At 42.0% G+C, this 22479-nt stretch overlaps 1 protein-coding gene and 1 non-coding gene across 2 annotated transcripts; both read left to right on the forward strand.

The window, feature by feature from the left end:
• The first annotated feature begins 11 nt into the window (after positions 1 to 11).
• On the forward strand, positions 12 to 22192 carry MDH1B (malate dehydrogenase 1B). The gene is made up of 12 exons (XM_064485395.1): positions 12 to 33; positions 1937 to 2049; positions 5406 to 5540; positions 5744 to 5886; positions 7539 to 8035; positions 11212 to 11353; positions 12724 to 12887; positions 15208 to 15347; positions 15644 to 15695; positions 20384 to 20446; positions 21279 to 21344; positions 22164 to 22192. The coding sequence occupies exons 1-12, from the start codon at positions 12 to 14 to the stop codon at positions 22190 to 22192; spliced, it is 1566 nt and encodes a 521-aa protein (XP_064341465.1).
• Positions 12935 to 13005, forward strand: TRNAA-CGC (transfer RNA alanine (anticodon CGC)). Its single transcript has one exon. It is a non-coding gene; the product is annotated as a tRNA-Ala (tRNA).
• Positions 22193 to 22479: the final 287 nt, after the last annotated feature.

Genomic DNA, 22479 nt, shown 5'->3' on the forward strand with positions numbered 1-22479 from the left:
CCGGCTTCACCATGGCCAAATTCGTGCTCGCTGGTGAGTGATCCCGGCGTCCGTCCGCAGATTGCTCAAAACACCGACAACAGCTCACCTCCTATGACTTGGCAATGATCTTCTTAACTGGCTTCTGTCTTAGTAGCTCCAGCCTTTATATGAACCGCCCAGGCTTTCTTATGCGGTCAAAGACCTTTATAGGGCAGTGAGTGTGTGCAAAGCACTGCCAGACACAGGGGCTGCAGTGGCGGGGAAGAAGACACATCCTTGCCTTAGAGGAGATTTCGGTCTTGTGGGGTACAGAAGCATGTAAACGAATAATTTTGATATATTGTGATTAATGCTGTGAGGGAGATGTGCACAGGGCTCTGGGGAGTTACAAGAGCTGATTTGTGACGGTTTGGAATAGGGAGGACATTCCAGATAAAGGCACAGAATCTAGAAGTCTCATGACCTCACGGAGGATCTGAATATGGAGGAAGTGACTGTACCTGGGGCTGGAATGGAAGCAAGAGCCAGATGCAAGCAGAGGTGTTTGAACGGTATCTTGAAAGCAATGAGGAGTCACTGAAAATTTTTAAGCAGGAAAGTTTCTCAATGGGCTTGCATTTTAGGAAGCCCACTTTGTCGGCAATGGAGGGGAAAGGTTGGAAATGTCGACTGACATCCAGAAAACCACTGAAGAGGCTTTCACTGCAATAGGCTATTATACCTGCCTCCTTTCCTTCTCAGCAAGTCCCTCCCACCCCCCAAAGTAGACTACTCTTCAGTTTCCAGGTCCTCCTTCCATCAGTCTGGCCTCACTTCCTCTCACCAAAGTCACCAATGACTTTCACCGAAGCCTGTCCTTGTCTCACTTGACCTCTCTGATGCATTGGCACAATTATCTCTCATTTGGCTGGAAACCTATTTCCTTTGTTTCTTTATTCATTCAGACGAATATTTTTGAGCATGACAGACTGTATTCTGGGAAGACAGTGGTAAACACATGTACAAAGAATGTTGCATTTGCGGCATTGGCAGGACAGGTTACTTTTACCAGGCTAATTTGCCAGAAGCACAGTAAGGCAAGATAATTTAAGACATGAGCCAGAGAGTGGTTTGAATTCATGAACAGTGGGTTCGAACTAGACAGGGAGGCTAATAGACAGGGGGAAGTTGAGAGGGGTTGATGACTTAGAAGTCACCATGAAGTTGAAGAACTCTAGACTGGGAGTAAGTGGGGAAGAATGCTATAGATAAGGTTCTGCACTTGGCCCCTGCCCCCTATCAGACACTCAATCCTATCCACTTTGGTGGCTTTAACTCTGTATGTTGATGGCTGCAAAATCTGTATCCTAAGCCAATTCATGAAGCCTGCTCTTCCAACTTAGAAGTACAGCTACCTGCTGGTCATATCCACTTAGATATGCTACAGATACTTCTAACTGTTCTCGCCTATAATTAAAACTTTTTACCCATGATTTCTCTCTAGTAAGGTCAGGATCATCTACCCAAGCCAGAAAATAGAAGTTATCCCCAACTCTTCTCTCTCCCTCCACTTTTCCTTCTCCCAAAACCCTCAAATCCAGATGTGATTTTACCACCACTCCTCATTCACATTTTGACTTGCGTAGCTACTAATGCATGGTTCATTATTAGTGGTTCATGTGTAATTAGTAGCATGGCAGTCTTAGAGAAAGTGAGGACTAACGTAGCGCTGGAGGAGAGTACATTTTTAATGGTCTTTTTTTCCGTTCCACATTTTATTACTTACGATTCTCACCTCCTATGAAATTTGTTTTGTTTTACCAGTGTAATAAAAATTAGAAGTTTATGTGATGGTATTTATAACCGTATGAAATACAACTATGTGATTAATTCTGTAACTATATGACAAATACTTGTAACTACGTGATGATTTCCATGTGATGAAAGAAAACATTGATAATTTGAACTCTTTTAGGTAGAGCAGATTGCCCATATTATGCTAAAGCAGAACTTGTGGCAGATTATTTACAAAAGAATCTTCCTGATTTTCGGATACATAAAATTACACAACATCCTCATGTTTGGGAGGTAAGAAGCCTTTGCAGTTTGTTGAATTCACACACACATAAAAATGTTTTCTAATTTAATTAAATGTTAGCTGATGTATCAGATAGCTTTCCAGTAATGAATGTTCATGTACTATTGGTATTTTAATACTAGTGAAATAAACCCATATGTATCAGTCTCAAAGCACTATTTATATTTTTTTTCCTAGTACCTAGTAGAGCGAATGAAGCCCTAACTAATAAGTTGAATAAATTTGGCTGTTTTTTTTTCCTCCCAAGAATCCAGGTAGCTTATATTAACTTTAAATTCTCCTTAACATTAATTTCTAATGACATGAAAGACTTGTTTCTTTGATATACCCTTCACTGGGGATTGTTTCCCCAGAAACAGACTGAGATGGAAATTTGGGAGAAGGTGTTTCCTTTATGGGGGAGTGCTCTTGGGAAGAACATCCTCGGAAGGAATGAGGGCAGCAGCATTGGGCAGCGTTGCCATCCACCTGCGACAGAGAGCTCAGCCAGCCCTACAGGGATCACTGAAGCTGGGATGGCCCTTCAGAGATACCCCCAAAACAGGCAACGGGGCCGGGCTTTATGCTTCCACAGCTAACAGTTGTTGGATGTGGGCTGCCCTCGGGAAGGGACTTCACCTTAGGCAAGGGAACATCCTTTGGCTAGGATCTGGAGAGAGACTCAGCACTGAGCCATCAGCACCCAATACAGCTGGTGGTGGAGGGAATGAGTGCCTTGGTCCTGAAGGAGGACTAGAGACTACACGTGACAAGATCTGCTCCAGTTCACCAGTTGTGCCTTGTGGATCCACGTGCTCCATATAGTCAGTTCACACCATCCAGGAACAGCTCTTGCAGAATTCTGGTTGGCATCTCTTTCTGGGGAAACTTTGCAAGAGGAAGTTTAGTCAAATGAACTATATTCTCCATTGCACATCATTTCAGCATGGTAACCAACACGAGTCACCTTTCTTCTCTACTGCCTGTAGTAGATTCCCCTCATCCTCTGCTGGTCCAGGTGACTTACTAGGTGCGGTGACTTAGACCTGTGTCCTTAGGGGTCTGGGCCCACGTCTCTATTCCCTTTTCAGGATGTGACTGCTGCACGTGTCCATTTGTTGTCAACACTGAGCAAGGCAGTTCCAAGGATGCCCCCAGTGGATCGCCTGGCTGCCAAACATTCTTTCCTGCCCACATTGGGTAACAGCTGCCCTATGTTCTCCTAATCAACAGGGGGCAATTTCCTTGCTCACTGGTCTCTTGGCACAGGAGCTCAAAGTGACCATGTGGCAGCCATAGCTTAACGTTTAGTGGAACTCTTCCTGTTAGAAGCACCCCTCACGCTGGGATTTAGAACCTCCAGATTCACAGAGTTGAGGGTTAGGGAGTGTGGGGAACCATAAATTCCTTCCATGGGGCACTGGAAGTGATGGTAAGCAGGGTCACTCTTAATTCCACCCTTGGCTCCTGGATTCAGGTATTCTACTTATTGGGGCAAAACTCTACAGTGACTTATGGTATATATTGCATTCTGAAAGATGATGCCCCATCCTTGCCAAGTACTGTTGCCTGTACCTCCAGTCGGCTGCTCCATCCCTCTGTCAGGTTGCTAGGTGGTACAATATATGATAGGATCAATGGGTCCCCTGGTTACATGCCCAATGCCACACATCCTTTACTTTAAAATGGGTTCCTTGGTTCAGAGTGAGATTATGCAAGATCCCATGTTGGTAGGTTAAACATTTTGTAACCTCTTGAACAGGATGCTGACCAAAGTCCTACAAGCAATAAAGGCAATATATGTTGATTCAAATCAAGATGAATCACTGCTCTTTTCAGGATAGAAGCGTCCAATGTAATCAATTTGCCACCAAGAGGCTGGGGATAGTGCTGTTAACAGGAGCTCAGTGTTGGTCTCTGTTAATGGCAGCAGCAATGGCTAGATCGGCTTGGTGAGTGGTAGCTTGTTTACCTGGGCCGTTGCATAATGTCTGACATTTTTGTGTCCCCATTGTGCCTTCAGCTATCTAAGTTTTATTTTTATTATTATTTCTTTTCAGCTGTCTTAGTTATCTCACTGCTCAGTTGCTGAGTGCTTCTTTTGTAATAGACGGGCACCGCCCCCTGGCTTCTGTTATTTCAGGATTCTATCATCCCAACTGCCAGGGAGTCCAGCTTTATAACAGCATGTCCTTTAACAGCCATGGTCCAGAATGGACAGCCACACTGGGCTTCTCAGTGATGCTGAGAGCCCTCTCACCAATGCATTCCTTATCACTTTGGTGAATGTAGTGTCCTCTGGGCCCTTCTGGAGAAAATAGTTAACTAGTTTATTTCCAGCCTTCCAGAGGAGTATATCTACTCTGGCATATCCATGTTTCTAAGCTTTTTGATCCCTTCTTCCTTGGTCTTTCATGATGGTTCTGACATTTCCATTTTATTTCATCACTTCCTGCAAGCTTTGGAGAGCCATCCTAGCAACATTTTCTCTCTATCTTTTGAGGTCTTTGTCAAGATGTATGCTCTTGAATAGCAGAAGAGTGATGCCTTCTGATAAATTCTCCCTTGTCCAACTTTGCATTCCCTTCTTGATTCAGCAATCTCAGGGTCCAGTCCTATACGTATTCTCCCAGCTCCTCCTAGGACATCAACATGCCCTGCTTGGTGCTGAAGGTCCTTTGAGGTAGAGTCCCTTCCTTCCAGAGGCTCAGCACTTCACTGGTCAGACTATGTTGTGATTAGAGGGACCACAGTGGAAACATCTACAAGGGGAATTCATTTCTAAGATTTTATTTGTAAGGTAGCCTCATTGCATCAAAGACAATAATGTTACCATGTACTTTACCCATAGCAGTGTTGCCCTCTGCCTTTGTTCAGATAGTCATTGGAAACACACCTACCAGATAATAATGATTTAAACTTTTTCTAATAAATGCTATCAGAAACCCCTAGATAACTTTTAGCTTATTAATTTGATCTAAACCATATAAACTATACTGTCATATTTGTAAAGGAATGTCAAATTTATATGGCCCTAAAGCCAGAAACATCTCCTATGTTGGAAGACTTGAATTCTGTTTTTAATCTAGACACTTTCACTTCAGGTCTTCTCAGCAGAGAGCAACTTTCAGTACCTTTATTGGTCTGCAAATTTGAAGTCTATCCTTGTTTACTTGATTAATTTGTAACTTAACTCTTCACTATTTCTGTGTTTGTATTTCACAGTTTAAAGATACCTAATTTTATTCTGTGTACCCAGTCGTAGTGAAAAAGAAAGTTAATATTTTAATGTTTGAATTCTAAAGTATTGAATTGAATTCTGAGGCAGATCCAATGTATGATTTTTTTGTGGAATATCATTCAATAGGAGTGGCTGAAAGCTTTGTGTGAAAAGAATAAGTGGAGTCACAAAAACTCCCCCATCATCTGGAGAGAGCTGCTGGATCGTGGAGGAAAGGGTTTGCTTCTGGGAGGATACAATGAGTTCCTGGAATACGCCCAGGTACGCCAACTAAGCTGGCTTGTCTGTTCGAAACATTATTGTTCTTTCACGTTGTTTTATTTTTCAAATGTTTTACTTCCTGATGTGTCCTCTCAGCTCTCTCTTTTTACTCTATTCAAGCTTTAAACAAAACCTTTCCATTTTAGCCATTGTTGGCTAATTATCTATTCTCTGCTGTTGACTTTTTCCTTCCCACTATTTAGCTTTACTATGGTGTCACCTCTAGCATGACGACTGAGCTGATGACGATGGTTGCTCAAGAGAACCTGGGGACACACATAGAAAAAGAGCTGGAGGAAGAATCCCAGAAAGGTCTCATTGGCCCCTTGCAGGTCTGGATCACCAGGTGGGACAGTCAAATCCCAGGGTTCGTGAGACTGGGTATTTTATATTCAGAAAGGACAATGATGTGGATTAATTCCATGATGGAATAATATCCGAATGTCAAATTTAAGATTTGTATGTATATTATGTGTATATAAAATATGTATATGCATATATATCCCCTAATATAGCTCCATGCCTGAGTTTTAGATTATATAATAATTTATTAATAGGTATGTAATATACATACATATTAAATCTAAGAGCAACTTTATAGCAAAGATACTTACTTTGCATCACTGTCTCCAGCTCTCATCCCCTTGTTCTGTGTCTCAGGCCATCTGCTGTCTGTCCTTCTGTCCCTTTCCCTTGCCTAGTTCCTCCCCTCCCCCATCTCACTGACCGTTGCCCTCTACCTCTTTCCCACTTGCCAGAGCTGTCCTCGTCCTTAGCTCTTCCTGATGCACTCATTCTCAGTAACCTCACCCCCCACACTCTCGCCCCATCTTACTTTTTCTCCTTCTCACTTTCACTCCTGGTCACTCTCAGCCATGGGCACACGCAGTCCCTGTCATCACTTTTTCTCTCCATCTCTGCACTCTCTCTCTCTCCTGCTGTCCATCTTGCTCTGTCTACACCCCACCACCACCTTTCCTTTCCCCACCTGTCTCTCACACTGCCCTTCTTACTACATATGCTTATATCCTAATGTAGAGGCTCATCTGAAAAATTATTATTATGAAATATTTCAAATGCAGAAAATAATTGAGAATGAACCTAACACCCAGATTTAATAAAGATTACATCTGCTTTAGATATTTTTAAAGGATTAAAATGGTACAGATGCTCTTGAAACCCCCCTCAAAATAATTGAGAATGAACCTAACACCCAGATTTAATAAAGATTACATCTGCTTTAGATATTTTTAAAGGATTAAAATGGTACAGATGCTCTTGAAACCCCCATTGCACCCCTCCCTGAACCCTCCCAAAATGCCCAGATGCATTTCTGAACTCCCTCAGGGGTCATTACGGCTCTCAGTTGACAGCCAAGCTACAGGGCACTCAGATACCTGCTGAATCGTAGGAACAGATACATGATACCTCGCCTGGGTTGGTCCTAGGCTTCTTTATAAGGACTTGGAAAAAATATTCCCTTCTTAAAGATGTCATTACTTTGTAGCTAAAGGTATGATATAGAAAAGAGCTATGGTTAAATGAAACTGATTTCCTTATCTTTTTAAGAAAAAAATGTAAACATGTAATTTGAGTAATATGACACAGTTCTTTTTAAGTTTTGCTTTCTGTGTATTCTATTTAACTTGAAAAGCCTTATAAACAGGTACATTTCTTACTTTGGGATTGTTTTAAGATGGCCAGAGCAAGGGGTTAATAGTGAGAATTTTTTTGACCTAGTTTTGATTTCTAGGGTTAAAAATGTCTGTACATGGAGGTAGGTATAGCTCAGTGGTAGAGCACATGCTTAGCATGCACGAGGTCCTGGGCTCAATCCCCAGTACCTCCATTTAAAACAAGTCCGTGCAGCTGTGTATGCCTATTTAAGATATTAAATCATCCTGTTAATGCACATGCAGAAAAATGACTATTCTTAATAAAGGCTGAAAAGGAACAAAAGATTTAACCATTCATAATCCAGCTTTTCATTTCTGTTAGTGCATCCTCTCTGGCCTGCTACAACCTGATTCCCATCTTGACAAGTGGTGAAGTGTTCGGAAAGCATACGGAAATTAGCATAAACCTATTTGACCATAAGCAGGCAGAAGAAGATCTCAAAATTCTCATGAGAGAGGCTCAGGACCTGGCCTCGCCCATCCTCCGCAGTGTCTCCATCTGCACTCGAGCAGAAGAGGCCTTCTGCCAGGCCCAGGTGATCATCGTCCTGGACCACAGCACTGACCGGGAGGTGTACAGTTTAGAAGACTGCATCCGAAGCAGGGCTCCTCTGTGTCAACTCTACGGGTCCCTGATTGAGAAGAATGCTCACGATTCCGTCAGAATTATTGTCGGAGGAAAAAGCTTCGTGAATCTCAAAACGGCCTTACTTATGAGATATGCCCCAAATTTCTCCCGCAATATTATAGCTGTGGCATTGGGGGTGGAAGGCCAAGCAAAGGCCACGCTGGCCAGGAAACTGAAGACAACTCCCTCATGTGAGTGAGCTCCCGTTTCTGTTTCTGGTTTTAAACAGCATGATTTCAGAGCATCTAGAAATACTGTCCCCTCTAAAGCCATTCGGGATATCTGGACTAGAAAGTATGAAACAGATGCAAAGAACTTCTGATTGTATGATTTCACTACTGTGCAAACATTTTTTTTTTACCAGCTTTTATGACTATCTGATTTTTTCCATCATTGTAAAAATAATTATAAAAATTAACAAAGATTTTAAATAATACGATTTATATTTCTCAAGTAGTAATTTGAAACTTAAGATTCCAATTTTTTTCCCATGACAATAGTCAACTAAGGCAATCAGTGTTTTTAAAAAAAAATACTCAGCACTCTGTTCAAGCGGCCCCACCCCACTTCCCACCTGCGTGACCTGGGGTAACTAACCACTCACCCTTGCTGTGCCTCACTGTCCTCATCTGAAAAAGGAGGGTGTTAATAGCACCTGTCTCCTAAACCTGATGTGAAGATTCAAAAAGAGACTATTTTTAAAGTGCTTAGAGGAGTGCCTGGCACATGAAAAACATTCGCAAGGACATTAAACTTGTTAAAGGAATTATGGTATCTGATCAGTTTCTGCTCCTCGTAATCTTTGAACTGGTAGACATCAGAATCATATGAGGATGAGACCGATTTAGGAAATGGATTGTTGTGTTTAAGGGGGAGTGCTGTATCTGAAAATATTTGTCGTATTTGACAGACGGCAGCTATTTGTGCCCTTAGATGGAGCCATTGCAACAGAGTCCGTTGAGAATGCAAGGAAGTACAAGGCATTCCCTCAAGCAAAATTGGGAAGACAGTGAAATGGGAGCCTAGAATGCTCTAAATCAGAGCTATAAAGGACTTTGGTGAGCCCCTAACACATTACAGCAAGAGCTATATTGTCCATTTCTTTACAGCAAAGCCTTAGGACCATGACTTCTGGCATTCTTGCATACAAATCATTAGTGTCTTACCCCAGCGTCAGTGCCTACCTCAGCCAAATGGATACCAAAATTATGCAGTAGGAAAGGAAAACATTTTCTAATCATTTTATCTCTTATCAACCTTATATGTATACGTGTGGATACTGATTTCTCACAAAAGATCTATGATACACTGATAAAAGTGTCAAAAAGAGGCAGTGGTATAAAATTTAAAAGAAGACAGGTGCTTTCAACCAGAAAGCTGCTCTTTTGTGGGTGTGGTGGTACTATAAATTCAAAGCCCTGCTGTATTCAAAGTCAATAAGCATAGGAGAAGCAAAAAGAAGGAAAGTGGAGCCAAATTGGGACACGGAAAGAGAAACATTAGAGGGACAGCAGCCAGAGTGGATTTGTCAGTAGAGTACCAAGGAGGAAGTTGGCAATGACAAAGACTGAGTTAAACAAAGTGATGTGAACTAGAAAAACCATCAAGGAGAATCATTCCGGGAAAATTCTAGATGCCAAGAGGGTAGCAAACCTTTTCAGGCTATCCATTGTGTTCAATTCACTCCTAACCCTGTGCATTGCTTAGTTGGGACCCTTTCTCTGGAGATGACAAAAAGCCTACTCAAAGCAGCTGAAGTCAGATGGAGAGATTTTTTTTGCGAGGAGAGCAGGAGGGGGTTCTTATTTCAGGCATAGCCGGATGCTAGGTTCAAATGATGATGTCAAGCCTCGTTTGTGCCCTCTCGTGGCCCATCACTCAGCTCTGCTTTCCTCAGCATGGGTCTGATTCTCAGGCAGGCTTTCTCTGAAAAGTGGCAAAATGGCCACCGGCATCATAGCTTAGCTGCCCCAGTAGAAACAGATTTCTCTCTCAATTCTCTGTACAAAAGTAGCAGGCTAATATCTCATTGGCTGGGCTTCGACCACATGCCCTTCTCCAAATAAATCGCTGTGGCCAGGAATCTTGATCTAGGTCTATTGATAGATTTGAGGGGTGAGGACAGCCTCACTCAAACCAAATGGACTGAAATTGGGGGAGGGTAGCTATTTAAAGAAAAGCCAGTATTCCATTAAAGGGAAAAAAGTAAGAAGAGATGCTAGGAGGAAAAAAAAAAAAAAAGGCAGATGTCCACCATAGTTTTCTCTGGCATAATTTAAGGCATTTAGAGTCATAAAGGGCCTTAAAACTGATAGGAAAAAAATTTTCTCTATTGCCTGCCTTTGAACACAAGTCTTTAAGAGTATGATACTTGGAGCTGCTGCAGCCATTTTAGGACCAGGAGGGGAAGGCCAATAGAATAACATCCTTGAGTTGTCAAACAAGCACCCGTGTCACTGCCTGCCTAGATTTGGTATCTGAAGAAAGTGAACTCCTACTAGTTAAGCCAAGTCAGAAGGATATTCTGTTCCTTGAAGCCAACAGTAATACAGAGCAGGAAAGAATTTAATCTCCATGATAGAAAACAGTGTGACCTTATAAGAGAATTTAATTTTTAATCAAATAAATAAGTTCATAAAGAACTTCGGATTTTCACTTCAGACACATTCCTAGAAAATCCACAATTATTAGACTTATATTAAATACCAATCTCCATTTCTCTCTAACCCCATCCTCTTATTTTCCTTTGTCGTACATATTATGTTGTATATAGTTGTTTTCTCAACCACTCCCCTCCACGCCCAGAATATTGCAAGGATTTGGGCTGATTTATTTTCTTCTGAGCCTCCCATCTAAAAGTGCCGCACACCTACAAGCCAAGTCAGTAACTCCTCATTGATTAAGATGTTCCTCAGGGTCCTCTTATTCCAGCACCCTTATCCCGAAGGAAACAGAAGCCACCCAGAGAGTCAAGTGACTCGCTCAAATTGCCATTCCAGTCTGGAATCGAGGACTCTTTGTCAGAATCAAACCAGGTAAAAAGTTTTCATGGCAAGCAGAGTGGTGAAGTTAGGACCACAGTGATCGTATAATTTTCATTAGCAGTTTCTTTTGGGGAGCATTTCAGTATTTCAGTCATATGCCCACACCATCCGTGAGCATTATTCGGAATGGCCAAACCTGAATGATTAAGGAGGTGATCCACATCATTTGCACATTTTTACAGAGCAGAAACTTAAGTCTATTTTCAGTTTGTTTGTAAACGGACCAATCATAAAACAATCACACAAACAGAAAGTAGGCTGCAGGCAGTTTTTTAATATTAATGTTTATTATTATGTTATTTTTAAATGCCTTCTCTTCACAGGCATCAAAGATGTGATAATTTGGGGTAATATTAGTGGAAATAACTATGTTGATCTGAGGAAAGCCAAGATTTACAGATATGAGAGTGCTGTTTGGGGACCACCTGACTATTCTCGCCCTGTTTTAAGCCTGATTTTTGATAGGTACGGTATCTTTTTAAGTGAAGTATTCTCACAATATTGAATAAATGTATAATAGCTGTTACAGTCTTTTAAATCATCTTAGAAATCTGTGTCCAAAAATAAGTTGACATTGTTGACACTCATCCTTGTTTATGCTCTCAACTGAAGAAACATAGAGAGTTCCACAGAATTTCAACTAGTTGGTCCCTGTCCCCAATTTATATGATTTTGGAATTATGAATGTTTATATTTCAGATTATCCTTAAAGTGGCTCACATATTCCGTTAACGTTATCGCTGAAGTAAGGATATGTAAAGTGAATCAAATTTAACATAAAGACAGAGATATGTGTCCAAGTTAAAATGAGTTGAAACATCCTTAAGAAAGAGGAATTATGATGTGAGCAGGCCCAGGCCACGCTGGGTGTTCTGTCCCAAGAGAGGCAGAATCGAGACGTGAGGAGGGGCACGGTCCCTGGAGCCAACCACCTGGCTTGGGATTCTCACATAACCACTCATTAGCTGTGTGACTTTACAGAAGTTACTTAACGTCTCTGTGCCTCAGGTTTTCCATCTGCCAAGTGGAAATGGTAGCAGAGTATGGGCCTTATGGGGTCATTGGGAAGATGAAATGGATTAAGACAGGCAAAGCGCTTAGAACTGTGCCAGTCAGTCACCACCACCATGATGAAAGGGCATGGGGGGAGAAGAGGGAGGAGCACCTTTGAAACAGTTTGCTAAACTTTGCAGCACTTTCCCCATTGTAGCATTTCCTTTCCATCACTCCTTCCTTCCCTTCCCTTCCTCAGAGCATAGGACCTTCATCCATGCCTAGAAATTATGTGTCCCTGGATTCACCCTCTTGGATGCAGTTCCTCTGCATTGCTCCTGGGGAGGGGCAGCGTCTCGAGCTGCATCATGCTGGGTTAACAGAGGCAGCGGTTTAATGCTTGCCCTAGTCCAGCTGGACCACACCCTGAATTTAAACTTCAGATTATAGATACTTAATTGTTTCCCTAGTTCTCAGTGTGAATAATTCCAACATTTCATGATATTATTTTGTTTCAAATGAGGGATCCCACTGGTTCCAAGATAGCAGCTACATGGAATAAACTCTTTGTGATGAAAGTCTTTGTTCTTGCGGTCTTTGACCACTTTTCTGTGTTCTATATTTATGTTAGTGTGTTTTTACTTCGAAATTTCAGGACTCCTTTCTGCTATATTTCATTACTTTTCAATTGACTCTTTACAGAATTGAAGAAGGGGCACAGGAGCTCATACTTCTGTCTCGTGGAGATGATTTCTTGTATATAGATCTGTTGACCCTGGGAACATTCTTTTTCATTTCCATCCCTTCCTCCATTGTAAAATTGTTTCTTTCTCTCCTTACAGTGAGTGGGTAAACAGAGACTTTGTGATAACTCTTAAAAATTTGACCGCCACAGGAAGACAATTTGGAGGCATCTTAGCTGCACACAGTATAGCCACTACATTGAAATACTGGTTCCATGGCTCACCTCCTGGGGAGATCGTGTCTTTAGGGGTACTGAGTGAAGGTAAATCTGGGTTTTTCATATCTCCTGATATTTAAAAACCTCAGAAAGGAGGGTATAGCTCAGTGGTAGAGTGTGTGCTTCGCATGCATGATCCTGGGTTCAATCCCCAGTACTTCCATTTAATAAATAAATAAGTAAATAAATGAATAAATAACCCTAATTACCTCCCCCCCAAAACCAAACAAAAAGAATATTTTAAAAAAATCCTCCACGTATGCCTTGTGCACCTGCTTTTGTGTCCTTACCTCTTCACAGGGTCTGTAAGCTATCTGGATTTTCACAATTCCATATTCATTCATTCATTCATACGTTCATTCAATTATCCATCCAGAAATGCAACAGTATTTTGTGTGCATGCTCTGGGCACACATACAGGGAGTAGGCCTGGCCTTTGCCTTTTAGGAAACCTACGACAGAGCAAAGGAGAGCCACAGACACAAATGAAATAGTTCTGTTAAGTTTTCCTCACTGTGTTCCAACTGAGGAAGGGATAGCAAGGTCAATTTTAGGCAGGCGGCGGGAAGAATCAGGACAGGCTTCATGAAGGAGGTGACACTCCAGGAAGCCTGCAAGTCTGAGTAGTGGTTACCTGACAGACAAGTATGGGAAGAACATCTAGGCACAGCGGCCACAGGAGCAAAGACACGGAGGCAGGATGCAAAGGGCATGCAGGACCCAGATCTTAGGGTACCAGGCAGCAGCGGGAATGTGGAAAACTGGCTGTCCAACCACAAGTACTGTATATATATTTTTACATCCTTACTATTTTCATCTGCTAAAAACTATTCAGAACACTTCTACCATTTTTGAAAAATAGGAGAGAGAGAATAGCTGATGCCCTGTGCTCTGCAGTTTCCAGCTACAGCGTCTCTTCCCTCCATGCTTTCCGTCCTCCCTGCACAAGCCCACACGTTACCAGAGCTTCCGGCCTGGGCCTCACGGCTGAGCTCTCCCCTGCAAAACATTGCCACCTGGATGTCACGCTTTACTTCAAACCAACACGCATCAAACTGAACCTGTTGTCTTCCTCCCCAGTCTGGCCCACCTCCTGTATTCTTTCTATTATTAGTGGAACCAAGATCCTCCCCATTGTTTCAGTGACTATGGTGCAGCTCAAGGAAATCTCCCAAAATCCCCCAAGAGAGAGTTAATCTCTGTCTCTCCTCTGCACTCCCATAGCATCTGTTCCTTTCTCAGCGAGCACATTACAGCCGCCTTTATTGATGGGATGGTTAGTTGCATATATCCCCCCTTAGAGTTCATACACCCTGAGGGCAGGGCCTTGGCTGGGTCTTCTTGCTGCTCCTTCATGGGTAGATACTCAGTGAGTCTTAGTCAATTGAAATTAAGGTGCATGAGCATCCCCAGAGTGTGAATTCAAATCACAGTTACCTTTTTAGTGAAATAGGCATTTAAAGCTTTATCTTCACTTATTAAAAGTTTAATTAATCTCTATAGGAATTCATCAATAAGTAGTGCAATATTGGAGCAAGGGAGGTGAGGAGCAAGCGATCACTGTGTCCCTGGAATGGTACCATGTAGGTAAACCCTCATCTATTGTTCGTTCATAAGACTGGCTCTTTACAGATAAAACACACAGTGAACAGATGACTTGGGACATCCTCTCCAGAAAAGTCTTTTAGATCCTGGTTTCTTGATTATCCTCAATATTTTGCCCTAGTGACAACTTTTTTGATGACTAGAATGGCAGGAATAATTTTCTTATTTGATTGAGGCACAAAAAATGAGGGACAATTTTATCTGAAGTTGCTCCTTTAGTAATAAGCATTATCAGTCTTTTTATTTGGAGCACGCTTAAGCTGGGAACTGAGAAAGGCTGGGAAATCATTGACTCTTCCGCGCCGCCTCTATCCCTTCCCTGTCCTCGCGGCGTAGCCACGTGACTGCAGTAGTGAGAAGAGCACAGGCCAGCTTGTGCTCAGGGGCTTCCTAGGGGGACAGGGAAAAGCCGAAGAAGCAGAGGCAAAAGGAATCCAGACGAGATGGGGGAGAAAGGCTGCATTAGTCCCCGCGGTAGAGGCAGGGTGTCCGAACCCAGCAGGAACAGAAGGGATAAAGAAGTGGTTCTTCCTTCCGAGAGACACCCAGAACAGGGAGTTGTCAGGACTTGGAGAGGCACTCAGTCAATAATTGCTGAGTAAATGCTTCAGTCTTCCCTGGGGAGGAATTCATAGAAATTTAGATCCACCATTATCATTTAAAATCATGTACCATGTCTATCCTTTTCTACAGTGTTACCAGGAAGGTTAATTTATCTGAATGCTTTTATTTTGCTTTGCTCTGTGTTTGCTCCCTGCAGGCCAGTTTGGTATCCCTGAAGGGATCGTGTTTTCCATGCCTGTGAAATTTGAGAATGGAACGTGGGTGGTTCTTACTGATCTCAAAGATATTGAAATAAGTGAACAAATAATGACCAGAATGACAAGTGATCTAATTCAGGTAATGTCAGAATAGCTCCAGGGGAACTGACTTCGATAATGGCCTTAAAACAATTCCCCATTTTGGTTTCTTTGTGGGTCCAATTTGCATCTTATTCCTAAGAACAATAAGGAGACAATACAAGTTTGAAGAAATCAGCAGAACACACTACTCATTTGGTTATATAATTTCTATACATTAGAGACATTTGTGGATGACTTAAAAATTAAGAATCAAAGTGGGTTTTTTTTAATTAAAGAATGATTAAGTTAGTCATTGTGGTCATTTAATTCTCTGATTAAAAAATTTTTCCATAGGAGAAACTTGTTGCACTTGGAGAGCTGATCAATTTTCAGCCATATCAATCAGGTAATCTTTTAGATATGATGTTTTATTGGGTTGCTATTAAAAGAGTATTAAAAATATTTTTTAAAACTGAATCATTATTTAATATAGATAAGAATAATCCATGGTTCACCACTTTTAAGGTAAATCATTGAAAAAATAAACTGCCAGGTTTAGTGTGTCCTTTGAAATAAAACATCTCATAAGGATGCTGAAGAAATCATATCTTAAAAACACTATAACCTTATAAAGTTTGTGTGTGCCATGTGTATTAGTTCCCTAGGGCTGCCATAGCAAATTACTGCAAACTGGGTGGCTTGAAACAACAGAAATGTATTTTCTCATGTTCCTGGTGCCTAGAAGACCTAACTCAAGACGTCGGTGAGGCCATGCTCCCTCTGAAGGCTCTAGGGAAGAATGCTTCCCTGACCCTCTCTCCTAGCTTCTGGTATCAATGCTTGGCATTCTTCACCTTTAGCAGCTTCATTCCAATCTCAGCCTCTGTTCGTAAGTCTGTCTTCCCTCCATGTGTGTCTATGTTTCCAAATCTCTCTCTCTCTATAAGGACATCAGTCATTGCACTGGGGGCCCACCTTAATCCAGTATGACCCCATCTTAACTTGATTATGTCTGCTAAAATGATATTTCAAATAAGGTCACATTTACTGGTACCGGGGATCAGGGCTTCCACGTGTCTTTTTAGGGAACATGGTTCAACCCACAACTCTACAACTACTTTTAGATAACGTAAAAAAAAAATAAATTTCAAAAAGCTTATTTTCCTTCTTGGTATTTTCTCTAATCATAAACTCACAAGGAAGTGTTGTCATCTTTCTTTCTCTTGCCTTAAAGAAAATCTCATCTGAAATATGGAAATAGAAACAGAAATAGGTAAATTCACTTACGCAGAGTGCTTTAGCCTGTTGAAAGCCCAGTGTGCCTTCCTTCTACCCATATTTACGGGATAGCAATTGTAAGCCAGCACCAGGAGCTAGAAACATGGGGGTGGATAAGATAGACCTGTTCTTGCCCTTTGGAACCTACAGTCTATCAAGGGATCATATGTTCTACAAATGACTGCAGCTATGGGAAGTCTCAGGAATGAGAAATACAGGGTGCTATGCTGTGGGAGCTTATGCCTGGGGATGTAAGAAGAGAACTTGAGACAGGAAAGCAGATGACATCGTGTTCGAAAAACTGCAGCTTGTGTGGCCAAAGCCTAACAAGATGAACCTGAGAGACAGAGCCATGGCGGGTGGATGAGAGTCACAGAGGCTTCTGGGTGGAGAGCGACCCGATCAGGTTGGGATTAGTTTGGAGGACAGATGGGAACGAGGGTAGACTGTCTGCAGAGAGACTGGTTATGAGGAGGTTAGCACGTGTCACGGGAGGAGATACTACAGCTGAGGGTAGAGGCTGGAGAATTCTGAGACATGTTTAGGGGGTGAAATTATAGCGACTTGATGACGGACTGGCTCTGGGAAATCCCAGAGGACTTGGGCTTCTTCTGGTTGAGCAACAGGGTGGATTTAGTGATATGGGAAAAGACAGTAAAGGATCATCATTTGAGAAAGAGAGAGAGAGTGTGTGTGTGCCTGTGTGTTAGGTGGGAGAGGAAGGGTGCAGTGTCAGGGGAGAGGAAGGGTACAGTGTCGGAGGAGAGGAAGGGTGAGTTTAGTTCCGTACATTTTGATTCTGAAATACCTATGAAATACCTAAAATAGAAACATCAGGTAGAGAACTGCATACTTTCTGGAGCTCAGCAAGACCCGGACTGCAGTTATCAAATTGGAAGTTTTTTGTCTCGTAAATAGAAATGAGGCCGTGAGTATGATGGAGACCAGAGGGGGAGAGAGAGAAGACCTGAGGGGATTTCGCTTTTAATTGTTAAGTAGAGCAGGAAGAGCTGACAGAGGACTGCGAGGAAGGGGCTACCAGAGAGTCAGGATAGCCCCTGAGATCTCCTGTCATGGAAGGCCTAAAGGCAGAGTGTTTCAGGAACGAGAATTGGTCTACACTGTCAGATGCTGCCCGGCTAGGGTGGGGTGGGGGGGTCAAAGAAAATGGGGCCTAAGAAGTACCCAGTGGATGTATGACACAAAGGTCATTTGTGACTTTGATGAGAGCAGTTTTGTGGAATGGCGTTGGGGGGTGGGGTGGGAGGAGGGGCAGACATGAAACCAGAGTGGGAGGGGAGGACCCCGGCCTTCGGAGCCACAGTCACGCTGTGGAGCTGGTGTGCTCCGTGCTGTGGGGCTGAGGAACGTGCTGGGTGCTGAGAGCAGGGGTTGTTAGTTACATTCTATAATGTCCATTCAATTGGTCTTGACTCTGTCACCATTGGACTTTGCCAAAACACTGTTTCAGAAGTTCCAAGGTCAGAGCATTAAAAGTAATCAGAACTTTGCAGATTTTGGAGATCTCTGCTTATTACCATATCAATGAAATAATTCTCATACGAAGTTTGTTTAATCTTTTCAATTAATTTAATACTTAATTTCCTGACTTTTAGAAGCTGACTTAGCCAAAGAGGATAAAAAGACCACCTCACCCACCACAGATGACAATGAGGAACATCAAAAATTCTCAGATGGTAGGTATTATCACTTGAAAAAAAAATGCCCTTTTTTATCCAAAGCTTAACATTGAATTTCAAAGAAAGGAATTTGATCATCTAATAGCCATAAAATGGGAGTTAAGTCTTTCATCACCCTCATCCTATCCTCAAAAATAAAATGATGGTTAAAATCTATTGAAACCTTTGAAGGAAGTTTCCAGATACTCATTGAGCACTTCTATATGGTGGTCACTGTGAGAGACACTGAGGTCCACAGTTAAGGGAGCTGAGGCCACACAAACACATCTGGGGGAAAGGAGCCGTGAGGACATGAAAAAGTGAACACCAAGATACACAGTGAATTAAAAAGCTCAATAAAACAGGACAAGGTAAGTTACAAGGAAGGAAAGTATGTAAGCAATCTAGAAACTCACAAGATAGGAAAAGATCCTTGTAATGCATGGAGGAGGAAATTTAATGATATCTTGAAATCTAGCTGGGACTTAAGATGGCTAAGGATAATCAAAGGAGGATTTATTTATTCAGAAACAGTGCTACTTCAGTCACTCAAGATTCAAAAATTCTAGAGATCTGCTGTACAACAATGTGCATACAGTTAATAGTTCTGTACACTTAAAATTTTGTTAAGAAGGTAGATTTCATGTTGTGTGTTTGTACCACCACCATCACAACAAAAGTAACTGAGTGGCGCTAGGGACGTAAGCATACATCAGGCATCATCCTTGCTCTCCAAGTGCTCACCATCTAGTGTGGGAAATGCAAAGCAAAGCAAAACTATGATATTGAAAGGAAAGTGTTGTGATAGAGAGAGGCCCAGGGCATAACGGGACCTCGTAGGGCGTCTCCTGCCACAGAGAGTATCGGGGAAGGCTTTCAGGGAGAGATGAAATGGGAGCTGAGTCTAGAAGGAGGAGTGGGAATTTCTTGGGTACTTCAGTGAAAAGGAGGGGTGCCAGTGGAGGGGCAGATAGGAAAGAGGTTGTGAAAGGTGTCCCACCAGAAGGAAAAACAGGGGCAAAGCAGGTGTGTCAGGGGATCGAGGCATGGCCAGAAGTATGGACCTGTGGTGGCATCAAATTAGACTCAGAAGATGATAAAGCAAGGCAGCTGAACTAGAACAGAGGATCCAAAAAGGATGAGGAAAGCTGGAAATGAATGGTCGGCAGAGGCCAGCTGTTGTTTGACTGAATGGTGGGTCAAGAGCTCAGCAACATGGCTGGTGGGTGGCTGGACCAAGCATGAAGTAGATGGGGTCAGGCTTAGAGAACTGGTCTGGCTTCACCATTGGCCCACTGGAAAGATGAGCAGGCAGCCCACATCACTGGCCAGAGGAGCACAGTGAACTCAGTTCCAGCCAGAATACGTATCTTAAGAGGCCCAGTCAGATAGTATCTCTAGGTGTCTGGTGGCAGCACTGTGATCCTAGTTGGCCCAGCTGGGGTTGAGCAACACCCACAGAAAGAAGGAAGGGCACTCAAGCCCCTGTGAGAGAACTGAGAAAAGCTCTAAGATCTGCCATGAAAGAGCTGACGGGCAGCTTCCCAGGATGGAGGACGAAAAGCCAAATGGTAGAGTATGCATGTATTCCCAAGTCTTTGCATCAGAATGATGTAAGCTGTTCATGAAAATATTAGGTTCTTAGGCTTAACTAATTCATCATCTTAAAGAACTTCAGTGGTGGTGAAGTAGGGAAAACGGGGATGATCTCAAGTTGTGGGGGTTGCTAGATGAGCACCGGAATCAAATATAACAACATAGTGCTTTCCGTGCTGCAGGTTAGGTGAGTTGTGAAAAAATTCAGTGGGTCATGAGATGGACTTAATTACTAGTATTTTCCTTGAACTGGAATAAAAGTGATAATAAAAGGGTAAGTTAGGAGACTAGAATAGAAAGAAAAAGGTAAGTAGAAAAGATACGAGAAGGGTAAGAATAGATTAGAAAAGGGTAAGTATTTTTTCATGCAACATTTTGTTTCATTATATGCACACACATGCATGTACTGGACTGTAATGTAAAATGCATTTTTTGAACACTGGGTTATAGTCAACAGAGTTTGAAAAGCACCCACGTAGAGCATCTCACAGGTTGTTAGTTATATTCTAAACCCACCATGTTTACGTAATTTTAGTTTCAGACTATAAAGATCTGTTTGCTGGTCTAATCCCAGTTGAAGAAAAAGATCTAGTTATGTCAGATGGTAAGTCAGTCGAGGGATAAAGCAATCTCTGCAGTGCTGTTGGTCACGACGCACGTCGTCCAGTCTTAGAGAACGACGTTGTGGTCCAAAGAACGTAATCCAGCAACCAAAGTCATTTTGAAATACTCCACTTGTTTTATTCATAAACACTTAGAAGGAGGGATAAAAGATGGCAGCAAAATATGTTTTCTAAATACTGAAACTTCTTCTGTGCCATACTCATCACAAACTCTCCCCAAATACTCTAACCTCAGCTGTCGCCCCTCATAGCTCATCCTTCCCACCTCGTCTCAGTTCTTCCTTACAAAGCTCAAAATAGCTGGTGCGGCAAGTCAGGATCCTCCCCAGAAGGTGGGTGAAAGGAGGAAACCAAGAAGGCCAAGTTAGAATTCTCTTTAACAGGGGAAATCTGGGCATTTTCATACATACAAACATGTATATGGTAGGTATTTGTGTAGAGCTTGCATATTTTCTAAATCTGCCTATACAAGTTGTGTATCCAGAAAATAGTAATAATGTATCTAGTCTGTTTCTGTCTTTTCTACTTCTTTACCTGAAACTCTTTCTGCTGGAGGGAGCTGGCAAACACTGAAACACTACCAGCGATTTATTTTGTGGGGACCAAGGTTTCATAGGGAGGTTGGTAGAAAGATGCTACACTGGGTTGAGATTCCATATAAAAGTGATGTGGCAGCCTGTATCTTTCAAAGAGCTCAAGGCAGTCAGAGAAACTTGGAGTAGAAGAAAAAAGATTGGAGAAAAAGAGATTTATTGCAAAAAAATCAGTGCACTTTAAATACTAAAAACTCTTTTAATTCTCTATTTACTGCAGGGGATTTTTTAGATCTGATTCCTCAGACCAGCTCTGAAAAGTCACACAGTCAAGAACACACAAATGGTAGGTGGCAGACAGACGTTAACATTAAAAAGAGGTCTTTTCTTTTATAAATGGAACTAGGTAGAAGAGGTCAAGTGTCTCTGTGATACAGTTCTTTTTCAGACTCTCCCAACTCCCATATCCCCAGAAACACAGCCTTGTTTGCTGACTCTCTAGAGCATAGCTTCTGACTTTTATAACCAGGGCTGACAGGGACAACCAAATCCTTCCCTCGGGACGAGTAACTAAGGAAATGGATGCAAATATAATCTGAAAGTCCAGATTTTCAAACTATGTAACTGAATTGTCACAATATTTTATGAAGACAAAGCAGATGTAGATTTCTTTGTGGTTGATCAGTCAGGATATTCACCCACAGCTTCACACTTTTATTTAAATGTCTGATAAAATGAACAAATCTATGGCACCATCCATTCTGAAAATGTACCGTGCGATGGGCTTTGGAGTGGGGCTAGCCATGGGGAATTAGAATTGGTGCACAGAGGAGAAGCAGGGCCAAAAGAGAAAATGGAACGGACAATACAGCTGCAAACAGAATTCAGATCGAGAAGCAAAGGAGCCAAGAGAGACTGTGCATCAAATAGACTAAGGTCAGGAAAGTGGTTAGAATTTACCTCTGCTGTATTAAAGTATCTAATGGTGAGCTTGTGGTTTGATTTCCCTCACAGAAGCCCTCTCACACATACACTGCCTCGGCTGGTTGAATACAGGAATCCCGTAAAGAGAGGGAAGAAGGTGGCCAAAGAAAAGCTAATCAAAACATAAGTTATTAATGTATTTTCAATTTGGTTATATCCTTCCATTTTCTTCCTTTTACAGATTCTGAAGGCAAAAGTGTGGAAGAGTAACAGACCAAATGAGACCAACTACTAAATTATTTGGTAGTGTAATAAATATGGAAAGACCCATGAATATCTGTATTTACAGAAGAGTAATTTGAAAGATTTACTTTAGTCTGAGATAATATTATCTAGACAATTAAATAACAGCGACAGCAACATGCAAACAGTTAGTCATTTTGTGTTGCCTGTATCCATGTATATTTTCTCTTATTATTGCACTTCCTATAAATAGTTTGGTATCAACTGCTGTTTTTTTAAAAACTGCATTAAAATAGAATTGTCAGTCATTGCAT

The sequence above is a fragment of the Camelus dromedarius genome, chromosome 4 (assembly GCF_036321535.1).
Source record: "Camelus dromedarius isolate mCamDro1 chromosome 4, mCamDro1.pat, whole genome shotgun sequence".
In the NCBI taxonomy this organism is placed as follows: Eukaryota; Metazoa; Chordata; class Mammalia; order Artiodactyla; family Camelidae; genus Camelus; species Camelus dromedarius.

What these genes read in the sequence shown, in the direction of transcription:
- MDH1B (XM_064485395.1), top strand. Translation starts at nt 12, where the DNA reads ATGGCCAAATTCGTGCTCGCTG. An exon ending in TTAAGCCTGATTTTTGATAG is followed by an intron (nt 11,354 to 12,723) that starts GTACGGTATCTT and finishes CTCTCCTTACAG; the next exon opens with TGAGTGGGTAAACAGAGACT. An exon ending in AGATCTAGTTATGTCAGATG is followed by an intron (nt 20,447 to 21,278) that starts GTAAGTCAGTCG and finishes TATTTACTGCAG; the next exon opens with GGGATTTTTTAGATCTGATT.